This window comes from Neoarius graeffei, chromosome 7 (assembly GCF_027579695.1).
Source record: "Neoarius graeffei isolate fNeoGra1 chromosome 7, fNeoGra1.pri, whole genome shotgun sequence".
In the NCBI taxonomy this organism is placed as follows: Eukaryota; Metazoa; Chordata; class Actinopteri; order Siluriformes; family Ariidae; genus Neoarius; species Neoarius graeffei.
In genome coordinates, this window is record NC_083575.1 from 38,560,674 (window position 1) to 38,575,755 (window position 15,082).

The 15,082-nt window shown below is 41.7% G+C and overlaps 1 protein-coding gene across 3 annotated transcripts in view; it reads right to left on the reverse strand.

The window, feature by feature from the left end:
* Positions 1–1,596: 1,596 nt before the first annotated feature.
* Positions 1,597–15,082, reverse strand: part of ttc7a (tetratricopeptide repeat domain 7A) — a 99,720-nt gene continuing 86,234 nt past the window's right edge. For 2 of the 3 annotated variants that reach the window (XM_060925601.1, XM_060925603.1), the window contains 2 exons: positions 13,058–13,260; positions 1,597–2,283 (listed from right to left, as the gene is read on the reverse strand). In XM_060925601.1, coding sequence (XP_060781584.1) covers positions 2,065–2,283; positions 13,058–13,260 — 422 coding nt within the window. In that variant the 3' untranslated portion in view covers positions 1,597–2,064. Of the gene's footprint in view, positions 2,284–13,057; positions 13,261–15,082 lie in introns of those variants that run through there. The other variant, XM_060925602.1, reaches the window with a different exon arrangement.

The following is a 15,082-nucleotide window of genomic DNA, read 5'->3' on the forward strand; positions in this document are numbered from 1 at the left end:
GAGCTAATTTATCGCCATGCCACGTAGATGTGTTGCTGGACGGTGCCGCAACATGACAGAAGGTGGATTTACGTTGCATTCATGGCCCAAGAATGTTCAAACTGCAAAGATTTGGATGCGTTTTGCGAGAAGTTCACGGGCATGTTGGGCGCCTACGAAGTCGTCTCTCCTCTGCTCTGCACATTTTACTGAAGACTCGTATGAGACCTCTGATCTATTGAGGAGCGTTGGCTATAAGCCCGTATTGAAAGAGGGTGCAGTACCAACAATTAAAGAAAAAGAAAACTACAGCAAAAGGAAAGTATTTATTTTATTTTTTTAAAAGGAAAGTGAGTTCAGTTGCACCACTTCTCCTGGAGTGAGCTGAGGGTTGTTGCTAAAACCGGTGACGTCCCATTCCATCCCAGGTTTTAGTAATTGCCTGAGCCGAGCAGTAATGGCGGAGTACTCAGTCTGGAGAAAATGGAGAATGAGTGGACCAGCCATCTGATTTCTCCGCTGGATATGCTTTTTTTTCCCACTGGATATGCTTGCCTCAGCAGCAATATCTCACCCTTACGTGGAAGAAGCGAATGAATGGAGAACTGAACGAACAACTGAAAGTCAAATTATTTCAAAACAATCGGCCACAAGGTCAGCCTTCAAGAAGCGAGAACACAGACGGGTAAGATGCGACTCTCATTTGGATACAAAACAACAAAAACAACAACATTCATTGTTTACTTGCATTTAGACTAATACATGTAACTTTCATTGTATATTTAACTTACCGGTATAAGATTATTTAATTTGCTTCAGAATGTGATTGTCTCAGTGCTTCTGATTATTTAATTAGCCTTTTACATTTTATCAGTGAAAATGCATGCATGTACATGTATGTTGCACAAGTTATAACACCTATCCTGTTTTAATGAGAGTCAACCCACAATCAATGAAGTCAAATCAGTCTTAGGTGAGCAAGTCGGTAACGCTATTTCTTACTTTCACCGTAAATTTTTATTTATAATGACTTTGGTCTATAGCTGTCAAAGGCTTTGGCCTTAAAACCGGTTATCGCTATGACATCACACAGTCAGGGCTGGCTGGCTAAGCGGGGCAACTCGAATGCCATCTTTGCGGTCGATTTTAACTCTCAAAAATATATTGCTTTTACTCCCATTTATGCAGCATACAAGAGTCAAGGATAGAGATATCCACTCAGAAATGTATTTAAAAATAAAGGTTCTGCGTCTCTCCTTTAAGAAACCCACTTACAGCTCTTACATAACAGAATTCCTTCATCTGCCACACATTCCTCTTTCTCATTAACAGCATGAGCCTCTGCATCAAAGTGCAGCGGTTTTTGTTTTTTTCCCCCCCTTCTTTTTCTAAAAGCCCTCAGTGTTGGAAGACCCATACACTTGAAACTCTCCCAATCTCCCCAGTAACTCGAATAAGGGGCTGGCTGCTAGGCAACCACAGCAGCCTTGCAGAAAGTAAATGGGGATTACAGTTTTACAGCAGCACTGGAATTATTACACAAGACATCACCAAGCTGCAGCACTTGAATTACAGGACTGTGTAGACTGTCAAGGAGCAAATTACAAACACATACAGTGGTCTTAGAATCACTCTTTATAGAAAGGATCAGCATTCACATGTCTAAAATACAAACAATAAAGTGACGTAGTAATTGTCATATGTCTGACATGGATATGCTTGTGTGTGCATGTGTGATAGTCATACAGTACAGTTATACAGTACAGTTATACATGCTCTTTGGTATGGCAGCTGTATGTCTGCTGATTTATGTCCATTTTGGAATTTGAAATGTGTGTCGACATGAGAAAAGCACATTAGATGTATGATGTGCATTTGTTTATGGTGTGATTATAAATTCTTGGTGTAACTTCTGATTAACGTAGTCAAGATGCTAAACCCATAACCTGTTCACAGTACCTATGATCAGCATTTCTGAAAAAGGGAATTTCTTGATAAATTATTTAATGTGACAAAAACAGAGGATGAAAATATAACATGAAATAATGTTAGGGTATGTGTGAGAGACTTGCTGGGGATCTGCTCTCACAGCTCTCGGGGGATGATGGTGAAAGGCCTGATGGGACAGCTGGACTCCAGCTCCAGGGCCGTGAGGAAGCAGTCAGGGGCCTGAGCGCAGCCACGGCTCTGCAGCGCCTCCCCTAGACCACTCCATGCTTCATGGGCTAGACTATGAGTTTGCACGGCATCCCGTAACACCTTCTCTCCTAAACCCACCCGGCCCATACGCACCAACAACCTTCCCTGCACACAGAGAAGAGATGGATATTTGAATTAGTGTGTGCATACAGTATGTGTGTGTGGCGATGTGGTTACATCAGCACGACCTGTCTGTTTGATTCTTCAATCACACAATAAGACACAGCCAGATGATGAGAGCTTAAGGCAACACATACTCATGTACACATATTAAGACAATTATGCAGTTATACTCACACACTTATTTGAATTGAAATGTAGGTGCAATGACCTCAGGTCTGCTCACTCTCTTTCTCGACATTTCTCACCTTCTTATCCTTTCTGATTCTCTCTACTTCACCATGGCACTATTTCACAGTTACTCCACAAAGTCGAGACATACATGAGCTGATAGCTGACGAGGTGCGTAGAGCCAAGTTGGCTATAAGCCATGTACGATGAGATTGAGTGGAATAACTGTTTTATTCTATCCACATTCACTGGATTTTGAGAAACAGAGCATTTTTATTTTTTTCAAATTCGATAAATAAAAACTTTATACAAAACATCCGATAAAATCATTTCTGCTTAGAATGTAAACAAACCGGTGAAATGAGAGTAGCAATTTGTGAAAAATGCGACAATAATATTTATTCTTGAAAAAAAAAAAGATATGTTTTTACCATCAAATACTTTTATTCCATATTTTGTTGCTTTTTTTGTTGTATTTTTGGGGGTTTTGTTTTCGAGTAGAGTTTTTACTTCGTCCTCGGTTGTTCAGCAACACGCTCTGCCATTTTCTTTTTCTCTACTCATGGGATATGAGCTGATATCCTAGTAGTAGAGTAGCCAATCAGAGTGCACGATTGCTCATATCCAGTGAATGTGGATAGAATAAAAGTATATACACACACACACACACACACATACATATATATATATATATATATATGTGTGTGTGTGTGTGGGTATCTCACGCTTCATATATGACACTGAGTACTCCTGATAAAAGTCAATTTATTCTATACTTGCTCTGTGTTCACAATGAATCGTAGTGGATCCAGGTTCTACCAAGTACCCCTTGCTGCAGAGCCAAAGGTCCAGGTGGTGGAGTCAGCCCTGATCTAGCTTCTCTTACCTGGGCAGAGAGTCAAACCAAAAACTCAGAGTGTATATAAAAGGCTGGACTTGTGTTGTTGATAAGGGTGTTTTTATTTGTGTAGGAGAACATGGATGAGGGAGTAGGTTTGCAGAAGGTGTTGGATCAGGTCCAGTCCACCCCCTGGACTTTTGGTTCTGCAGCAAGGATTATGTGAACTCTCCTGCAGTACCTGTTTAGTGAGGAACTGCACAATCAGGTCATCTGCATAGTGCAGGAAATTAGTTTTTGAGTCATACAGTGATGCCCCACACAGGACCATTAAACAGGAATGTTCATTTTTGTAAATGCTGAATAGCTAAAGCTGCATGCTCACTACTGTGAAAATAAATGTATCCACTGGCCTTTTTTTCTTTCTTGCACTCTCTCTTCCCATACAGTGGTGCTTGAAAGTTTGTGAACCGTTTAGAATTGTCTATATTTCTGCATAAATATGACCTAAAACGTCATCAGATTTTCACACAAGTCCTAAAAGTAGATAAAGAGAACCCAATTAAACAAATGAGACAAAAATATTATACTTGGTCATTTATTTATTGAGGAAATGATCCAGTATTACATATCTGTGAGTGGCAAAAGTATATGAACCTTTGCTTTCAGTATCTGGTGTGACCCCCTTGTGCAGCAACAACTGCAAATAAACTTTTCCGGTAACTGTTGATCAGTCCTGCACACCGGCCTGGAGAAATATTAGCCCATTCCTCCATACAGAACAGCTTCAACTCTGGGATGTTGGTGGGTTTCCTCACATGAACTGCTTGCTTCAGGTCCTTCCACAACATTTCGATTGGATTAAGGTCAGGACTTTGACTTGGCCATTCCAAAACATTAACTTTATTCTTCTTAAACCATTCTTTGGTAGAACGACTTGTGTGCTGAGGGTCGTTGTCTTGCTGCATGACCCACCTTCTCTTGAGACTCAGTTCATGGACAGATGTCCTGACATTTTCCTTTAGAATTCGCTGGTATAATTCAGAATTCATTGTTCAATCAATGATGGCAAGCCGTCCTGGCCCAGATGCAGCAAAACAGGCCCAAACCATGATACTACCACCACCATGTTTCACAGATGGGATAAGGTTCTTATGCTGGAATGCAGTGTTTTCCTTTCTCCAAACATAACGCTTCTCATTTAAACCAAAAAGTTCTATTTTGGTCTCATCCGTCCACAAAACATTTTTCCAATAGCCTCCTGGCTTGTCCATGTAATCTTTAGCAAACTGCAGACAAGCAGCAATGTTCTTTTTGGAGAGCAAAAAGAACATTGCTGTTCAGAGTTCTCCTGATGGTGGACTCATGAACATTGGCTAATGGTAATGTGAGAGAGGCCTTCAGTTGCTTAGAAGTTACCCTGGGGTCCTTTGTGACCTTGCTGACTATTACATGCCTTGCTCTTGGAGTGATCTTTGTTGGTTGACCACTCCTGGGGAGGGTAACAATGGTCTTGAATTTCCTCCATTTGTACACAATCTGTCTGACTGTGGATTGGTGGAGTCCAAACACTTTAGAGATGGTTTTGTAACCTTTTCCAGCCAGATGAGCATCAACAACGCTTCTTCTGAAGTCCTCAGAAATCTCCTTTGTTCGTGCCATGATACACTTCCACAAATGTATTCTGAAGATCAGACTTTGATAGCGCCCTGTGTGTGTGTAACTGTAGCTGGATGAACGTACTCTGTGTGTGCATTTGGGTATGTGTACATAAATAATTGTGTATGTATGAGTTTATGTTGTGTATAACTTCTCTCAATCTTCCAGCAACAGCCTCATCTACCCACTGCAGTCTACCCACATTTACACTGTCCCCCATGTCAGACACACACACACACACACACACACACACACACACACACACACACACACACACACACACACACACACAAAACACACAGCTCTGCTATTTCTCACTGGCAACAGATGGCTCTTGATTATGCGGGCACTTCAAAAGCTGAGAGCAGAAGAGAGTAACTCCTGGTATAGAGAGAGAAGAGACGGAGGGAGGAGATGAAAAGCAAGGTACTCATTTACTCATGGAAGCGAGTACAGGATTATTATCAGGTTCATGAAATGGGTTCCTGCAGTTTACTATACACAGCCCCGCCCCTATAAACCAGTATGACATGGTGGCCAAGGCCTGTTGACACAACAGAGAGTGATGACAGACTTGGCCATGCTTTGGAGTGTTCTCAGAACTGATGTTCTTCAAACAGGGGCTGTAATTAAAAGGAGTGCATTAGTGTGCAATGCCCTGTCTTTTAATGTTTTATGAAATGCCTCTTCAAAATATACTTACAAGTACTAGAACAACAAACATATGTGTATACAGTCATGTGAAAAAGAAAGTACACCCTCTTTCAAGTCTAGGTTTTAAGTGTCAGGACATAATAAAAAATAATCTGGTCCTTACCAGGTCTTAAAATTAGGCAAATACAACCTCAGATGACCAATAGCACATGACATATTCACCCTGTCATTATTTATTTAACACAAAGTAAGCCAAAAATGCAGTAGCAGTGTGTGAAAAATTAAGTGCACCCTTACTGCTTCCATAGAAATTATGAAGGCACTTAGCAGCCGGGTGTTGCTGATCAAATGAATTTGATTAATTGAGCAGCAGCCAGTGTGGCCATCTCTTAAAAAGCAGAAAATTTGGCAGTTTGCTAGTCTGGAGGACTCAGGTGTATGTTAACACAATGCCAAGGAGGAAAGACACCAGCAATGATCTTGGAGAAGCAATTGTTGCTGCACATCAGTCTGGGAAGGGTTATAAGGCCATTTCCAAACAATTTGAAATCCATCATTCTACTGTGAGAAAGATTATTCAGAAGTGGAAAACATTCAAGACAGTTGCCAATCTTCCCGGGGTGGATGTCCCAGCAAATTTATTCCAAGGTCAGACCGTGCAATGCTCAGAGAAATTGCAAAAAAACCAAGAACTACATCTAGGATTCTACAGGCCACAGTTAGCATGTTAAATGTTAAAGTTCACGACAGTACAATTAGAAAAAGACTGCGCAAATATGGCTTGTTTGGAAGGGTTGCCAGAAGAAAGCCTCTTCTATCGAAAAAGAACATGGCAGCATGGCTTAGGTTTGCAAAGATGCATCTGAACAAGCCAGAAGCCTTCTGGAACAATGTCCTTTGGACAGATTAGACCAAAGTGGAAATGTTTGGCCATAATGCACAGCGCCATGTTTGGCGAAAACCAAACACAGCATATCAGCACAAACACCTCATACCAACCATCAAGCACGGTGGTGGTGATGATTTGGGCTTGTTTTGCAGCCACAGGGCCTGGGTACCTTGCAGTCATTGAGTCAACCATGAATTCCTTTGTATACCAAAGTATTGTAGAGGCAAATGTGAGACCATCTGCCCAACAGCTAAGGCTTGGCCGCAATTGGGTTATGCAACAGGACAATGATCCCAAGCACACCAACAAATCTACAGCAGAATGGCTGAAAAAGAAAAGAATCAAAAAAGTGTTGGAATGGCCAAGTCAAAGTCCAGACCTCATCCCAATTGAAATGCTGTGGCAGGACCTGAAGAGAGCTGTGCATAAACAAATGCCCTCAAGCATGAATGAACTGAAGCAATGTTGTAAAGAAGAGTGGGCCAAAATTCCTCCACAACAATGTGAGAGACTGATAAAATCATACAGAAAACGATTGCTTCAAGTTATTGCTGCAAAAGGTGGTTCTACAAGCAAGTGAATCATGGGGTGCACTTACTTTTTCACACATGGGTTCTGCCTTTTCACTTAATTTTTGTTAAATAAATAATGACACGGTGGAATCTGTTGTGCGTTGCTTTACACCTGAGGTTAGATTTGCATAATTTCAAGTTCAACACACGCTCTTAAATCTGAAATATTATAATCAGTTGCTCGTGGACCCCACAGGATGTCTGTTAGCAACTAAGTCAGATTTCATAGTTGTTAGTAGTATTTTTGTACCGTCGCTGCTCTAAAATCAATCCGGTGGTTACACTGGTGATTTGCTTGTTTGGTATATTTGCATAAGGAAATGCATGTGAGCTGGTTCCAGGAGAGTGAGACTTTTTGTTTCTCTTTAGAAAGTGTCATGTTTAGGCACTTAAAAATGCTTTGTTCGGTATATGATATGGAATACTTAATACCATAAGTCCTGAACCACATTAAGCCCCCTACGATACATGAAAACCCCTCGATTATGCATGCAAAAGCTCTATCTTGAAGCCACTCTGGCAGTGAGAACACTGACAGACCATGAAGGGGAGTGACGTAAGACAGGGAGCTTTCAGCCAGTGCAGTGTGTTGGTGTTTATCGGGCCACTAGCACATGGTGAGGATGAATGCTGAGATTGTGCAGCTTGCATGTGAATGTGCTAATCCTGCTGCATGCTGACCTGATCCATGTGTGACACAGCTGCCATTACCGAAGCCATGCTCACCAGCTAATACAACACAGTAGAGAGAACACAAACATACGTAGACATGCACAAAAATAAATGTGCATATGAAAGAACACACACTAAGCACGCTAAGCCATCTCTCCCTTATTAGCAGACTTCTTGGTGGTGAAACACAATCCCCCAGTTGCTAGGCAATCCCATAACTGCCTGAGAAGCAGTGAAGTGTTATAAATAATGTATTTGCATTATCTAATCAGCTCACTGCCGACCCCATCCAGAGTGAGAGAGCGAGAAGGAGAGAATGTGGTTGTGTGAGATGGTGTGCTGTATGTGCGTGTGCACCGAGCAGGACGACAGAGACAGAGAGACACAGTGCTGAGTCACACTAAGGTGCCGAGAGGCAGCAGGGCTGATCTGATGTGCTTCAACTCATATGACATGATGGTGGACACAGTCACTGAGTTAAGATCGATCAGCTGTAAAAAGCAATGAGTCGCACACACATGCACCTCCAATCCATACACAGTACCAGGCAAAGGTTTGGGCACAGCTTCCAATTCAGTGTTTTTTCTTTATTTTTAGTAATTAATTAAAAGACACTTCATGTCTTAAATACCAGTGATGTTGGCCTTTCCTGCTCTTCAAACCTGCATGATCTACCTACTTCTGGCTGATGTTCTCATCATATCGCTCCTGTGGAAGACAGCTCCATATGGACAGTCGAAAGACACACTTAGAAGATATCTCTGGACACTTACAGTTTGGCTACGATGGCAAAGGACTACAGTTACCATGATAGGACTGCAGTTGTCATGAACAGTCTTGCACTCAAGTCTCCGTCAATGAACAGTTGATAACTTCAGCAAAATAGACTTCATGCTAAAACTATAATGAATTTCTGGTTACATAATTGTACTTTGTGACTACATAGGACACAGTTATAGAAGCGAGTCCTTTATAATCACGCTATCCGTTATCATCCAAATGAGGATGGGTTCCCTCCTGAGTCAGGTTCCTCTCAAAGTTTCTTCCTCATGTCGTCTCAGGGAGTTTTTCCTTGCCACCATCGCCACAGGCTTGCTCATCAGGGATAAATAAATTTATTAGAGATAAATTTATCAGTTCATATGTTTAAAATGGGTGGCATGGTGGTGTAGTGGTTAGCGCTGTCGCCTCACAGCAAGAAGGTCCTGGGTTCGAGCCCCGGGGCCGGCGAGGGCCTTTCTGTGCGGAGTTTGCATGTTCTCCCCATGTCTGCGTGGGTTTCCTCCGGGTGCTCCGGTTTCCCCCACAGTCCAAAGACATGCAGGTTAGGTTAACTGGTGACTCTAAATTGACCGTAGGTGTGAATGTGAGTGTGAATGGTTGTCTGTGTCTATGTGTCAGCCCTGTGATGACCTGGCGACTTGTCCAGGGTGTACCCCGCCTTTCGCCCATAGTCAGCTGGGATAGGCTCCAGCCTGCCTGCAACCCTGTAGAACAGGATAAAGCGGCTAGAGATAATGAGATGTTTAAAATGTTTATTTTTCTGTAAAGCTGCTTTGCGATAATGTCTATTGTTAAAAGTGTTATACAAATAAACTGACTTGACAAAAATTGACTTGACTTAAAGTAATGATGGCTGTCGTTTCTCTTTAGTTGTTCGGTTCTTGACGTAATATGGATTACTACAGTTGTGGAATAGGGCTATTTACTGTATTATTATTATTGTTTACTGTTTGATCTCAAATGCATTAAGAAGGCAAGACATTGCACTAATTAACTTTTGACGAGACACAACTGTTAATTGAAAAGCATTCCAGTTGACGACCTCATGAAGCTGGTTAAGATAATGCCAATAGTGCGCAAAGCGTCATCAAGGTAAACGCTGGCTACTCTGAAGAATCTAAAATATGAAACATATTTTGTTTTAACACTTTTTATTTATCACATAATTCCATGCGGGCGGCACGGTGGTGTAGTGGTTAGTGCTGTCGCCTCACAGCAAGAAGGTCCTGGGTTCGAGCCCCAGGGCCGGCGAAGGCCTTTCTGTGTGGAGTTTGCATGTTCTCCCCGTGTCCGCGTGGGTTTCCTCCGGGTGCTCCGGTTTCCCCCACAGTCCAAAGACATGCAGGTTAGGTTAACTGGTGACTCTAAATTGACCGTAGGTGTGAATGTGAGTGTGAATGGTTGTCTGTATCTATGTGTCAGCCCTGTGATGACCTGGCGACTTGTCCAGGGTGTACCCCGCCTTTCGCCTGTAGTCAGCTGGGATAGGCTCCAGCTTGCCTGTGACCCTGTAGAACAGGATAAAGCGGCTAGAGATAATGAGATGAATGAGATAATTCCATGCATGTTTCATATGTTATTTCATCGTTTTGATGTCTTCAGTATTGTTCTACAATGTAGAAAACAGTCAAAATACAGAAACCTATGAATGAGTAGGGGTGTCCAACCTTTTGATTGCTACTGTAGGCATGTAAAAAATGTTTTGAAAGGCCTGACAGCATGGTAAAGCATCTACAGCATGTGTAGTGAAATAAAACCCTACAGACTGTGTGAATCAGTACACCAGGATAAAAAAAAAAAAAGTTATTCGATAATAGAGGAAATAAAAGCATTACAGCTTTGTGTGCTTCTGATTCATGTCAGGCACTCGCAAACACCATAATCATTTAATTCATCAGACCACTGGGAATGGAAAACAGATATTTTAACTGTCTATCAGCTCAGTTTCTTGAGGCAAGATCAGTTTTAACTTTACTGCAAATCTGTGAGTAATGAAAGCTGGATCGGCCAAAAAAAAATTTTTTTTCCATGGACTTGACTAGGTTGGAGATCTGTCCCCTGCCTGACAGCCCAGACAACAACATCTGAAAGTACTTTGCACTGTAATGCTTTACTGTAGCGCTTCAGCATGTTTGCCCTTCAGACATTTTCCTCTAACTAGCACAGCTATTAGCAAGGAGGTAGGAAAAGGTGACAGCATTCTGCCGACTCAGAGACGTGTTGAATCATTCTTGAAGTATTTGCAGTTGGGTTCTTGTTTGAGCAATACTCCTACTCCAAAAAGCAGGAGGCTAATGTTCGAATGCAGTGAATTTCACTATTTGCAAGAACTCACTGAGCTGAAGAGGCAATACAGCTGCTTCCTTCGCCATTATGAGCCGAACGCTGCTGTTGATTCGTAATGAAGACACATTGCACATGATGTTCGACAGAGCAAGCTGGCAGTGATTCAGGTTTTTATTACCTTTGGGGATTGACAGAGTACGCCTGTTCTCCAGAAATAGCACTGAAATGTGCTCTGATTGGCCAAATATAGGGAGAAAATGGCCTGGCTTCGGCAGCGCTTACTCCAGCACTGACTAATGAAGACCTTGACATTATAGAGTCACGAGTGGAGGCAGCGCTAATGTTAGCTCACCTACTCCATGTGGGCTGCGAATGCAGCCACCACACATTACTGCAAGTGTAGTATATTCACAACACTTGCATTCTCAGTTCCCAGTTCATACTGTGGTGCTCTCAGTGATACTATAAAACCAGAAGTGATTTACGTCATAAACAGAGTGAGCAGGATGTATATTACTATGACAGTTACAAGAATCAGTTATTTTCAAGTAACTCGTGTACAATTTTGGAATTAGCTCATGAGAATGATAAAAAAAAAAAAAAAGACAGTGAAAACAACAACAACTGGCTTTTCACAACTGACAATAAGATCACAGTGGACCAGATGCTGAATTTTCTCTGAAATTCACTTTATGGCTTTGCTATAAACCCTAATAATAACCGAGTTTGTTTATTTATTTATTTATTTAATCAGGAGCTTATCCCTACATTCAACAGCTGCTTAACAGTACAAATGTTTATTTACACTTTAGATTGTATCACAGATGTGTCAGATGACACCACCAATGGTGCTAAGCGTGTCACAAACTCTCATATTTCACGAAGCAACATAAATCTGTGGTGGTGTGAATATTACCTCAGGAGATTCAACACGATGGAGCAACTTGGGGAAGAGAACAGTGTGGGAATCTTGTGGATTTGGGACATATGGAGCACGTCCATATGTGTGCTGATGATATTGCGTGTGCAAACGCATGGCCTGAGTGCCTGTGATATTAGACCTTGATATGCAAGAGATAACATCCCACTAAGTGTACCAATACACGAATATAAGGCCAGGGGCAAAAGCACAACAACATGAAGCAGAGTGGTTTGTATTTCCTGATATAATCAGGCGCTGTCTCACTTACATCATGGCCACTTACCAATGTTTTGTATATTTGGTTACTACTAAATGATATGAAAAAGCAAACAAAGCATCAGCCTGAACTGTGTCGCATTTTCTACCATTCCTCACGAGTTTTTGGAATAAATTTAAATTAAAATCATGACATTTACTTTTCTAATGACTGCTGTTATTATTAGCTCATCCAGCCGACAGACGATGAGCTTATGCCATCGTGTTGTCCGTTGTCTGTCCGGCGTCGTCCACGTTTCACGAAAATCGCTTCTTCTCTCTCAATTCTTCACTGATTTTTATTCTTTTTGGCAGGAAGGTAGGTCTGCCTGGGGTGCATGTAGCTTCTACCCAAATTTGCACAATTGCATTTAATAATGAAGATATGGAGAAATTAAGCCCTAACGAGCAGTTTCCACACAAATCGCTTCTCCTCCCTCAATTCTTCACCCATTTTGATTCTTTCTGGCATGAAGGTAGGGGTACCTAGGGTGCATAGAACTTCTACCCAGATTTGCTTAATTACAATTATGAATGACGTTATGGACTAATTAAGCCTTAATGAGCAGTTCAACAAATTTGCTTCTTCTCGGTCAATTCATCGCTGTTTTGGATTCTTTCTGGCACATATTTGAGCTGGACTGGTTGAGAGTAGAAATGCGCAAAGTGGCTCACTTTAGATCGTTCCTTCTGGACTAGATGGGGCCGGAGTGTGCTACGCCGTCATTGACGGTCTCGTTTGCTACTGTGATAGCAAGACAACAGCGTAAAATAACATAGTTTACACCTAGCTTAAATTGTTAGATATAATGGTTGTCATGGTTACATTCAGGTAGGCTTACACAGTAAGATGAGCACTGATTCAAGGCTGTGAAAAAAGATCTAATTTCTGCTTTACAGATATCCCAGTGTAAGGAATTAATGCAAACCAGACAGAAGCAAGTGTTTTGGCCATGGTATAACGTGCTGTATATATTGCATCTGTGTGTGTGTGTGTGTGTGTAGGACAGAGAGAGAGAGAGAGAGAGAGAGAGAGAGAGAATGTATGAGTTCCTCACTAGGTGGATTAGTATATGGTGTCCTGTGGGGTTGATAGCCAGGGCTTCGTCATACAGACTCTTAGCCTCAGTATCGTTGCCTCTGCGTTCAGCGAGTTGGCCCCTCAGCAGCAGTACCGAGTGTGAGGTGGGGAACAGTGCTCCTGCCTCCTGCACACAGAACTGAGCTTCCTTCAGCCTTCTATCAACCATGAACAGCTCCCCTATAACACACACACACACACACACACACACACACACACACACACACACAGAGTGGGCAATGCGCTATATCAATAATGAGTAATGGCTATAACTTGGGTGGCACGGTGGCATAGTGGTTAGCACTGTCGCCTCATAGCAAGAAGGTCCAGGTTCGAGCCCAGCGGCCGGCGAGGGCCTTTCTATGCAGAGTTTGCATGTTCTCCCCGTGTCCGCGTGGGTTTCCTCCGGGTGCTCTGGTTTCCCCCACAGTCCAAAGACATGCAGGTTATGTAATTGGTGACTCTAAATTGACCGTAGGTGTGAGTGTGAATGGTTGTCTGTGTCTATGTGTCGGCCCTGCGATGACCTGGCGACTTGTCCAGGGTGTACCCCACCTCTCGCCCATAGTCAGCTGGGATAGGCTCCAGCTTGCCTGCAACCCTGTAGAACAGGATAAAGCGGCTAGAGATAATGGATGGATGGATGGATATAACTTGAATATAATGAAAATCAAATTATCTAATACTTTATTTGGATTGTCGAATGTGTACTCTGCAAGTCTATAAACTGTAATGAAGCATATCAATTAATTCTCAACAACATATGAAATGATGTTTAACTACCTTTCAACAACATGACATAAAGTATGTCAACACAGTCAACATGAACTGAATTGTGATAGGATTCGGGACAAGTTTATAGCCTATAAATGTCCTACTAATCACCAGCAATCATGAACTGGACCATCCAGATAAAGTAAAAGAAAAATGGGGCATGTTGATGGTCTATAGTGTCTATTGACTGTCCATCACCATGTAGATGTGTCTATAGATTATCTACTAAATAGCAACATATATAAACTGATGACGTGTTTCGATTTGGTTAAGAGGCAGATTGATGGCAGTCAGCTGACAGGTTGTTGACAGTATATAGATGTTTTGTTGACTGTTGTGTTACAGCTATTTTTAAACCTTCAGATAGAAGTCCTTGGTCTTTACGAATGGCACATTCATGAAATACAAATAAATCTTTTCAAAAGCATTCTCAAATGACATTACTTTGACAATTTGTTTATTTGTGGGTTCTGTTCAAATAATACAGTTGTGGTCAGAAGTTTACATACAGTGACATGAATGTCATCTTGGATATGAATGTCATGGCAATATTTGGGCTTTCAGTAATTTCTTTGAACTCTTCTTTTTCTGTGGCAGAATGTACAGCATACAGCTTTAATTAAAAAAAACACTAGAATTTGGTGCACAAGTTTGAATTTTCTTTGGGCTTTCTGAAATCAACGCAGGGTCAAAAATGATACACACAGTACACCTAATATTTGGATAAAATGTTTCTTTGCAAGATTCACCTTGAGCAAACATTTTTGTTTACCATGAACAAGCTTCTGGCCAAATTCTGGTTGAATATTTCACGACTCTTCGTGGTAGAATTGGTAGAGTTCAATTAAATTTGTTTTTTTCTTGGCATGGACTCGACTTCTAAGCATGGTCTGTATATTTTCAATCGGGTTGAAGTCAGGGCTTGTTTTAAGCTTAATGTTAGCCTGCTTTATCCTCCACAACCAACTCTGATGCGTATTTGGGTTCATTGTCCTGTTGTAACTCCCAAGTCGTGTGCAAGTTTCTGATGGTTTATGCTGAAGAATTCTGAGGTAGTCCTCCTTCTTCATTATTCCATCCACTTTATGCAATGAACCAGTTCCACTGGCAGCAAAACTGCCCCAGAGCATGATGATCTTACCACCACCACCAGCTGGTACAGTGTCCCTCTGTACATGGTGCTCATTGTGGCCAAACACCTCAATCTTTGTCTCATCTGACCATACAA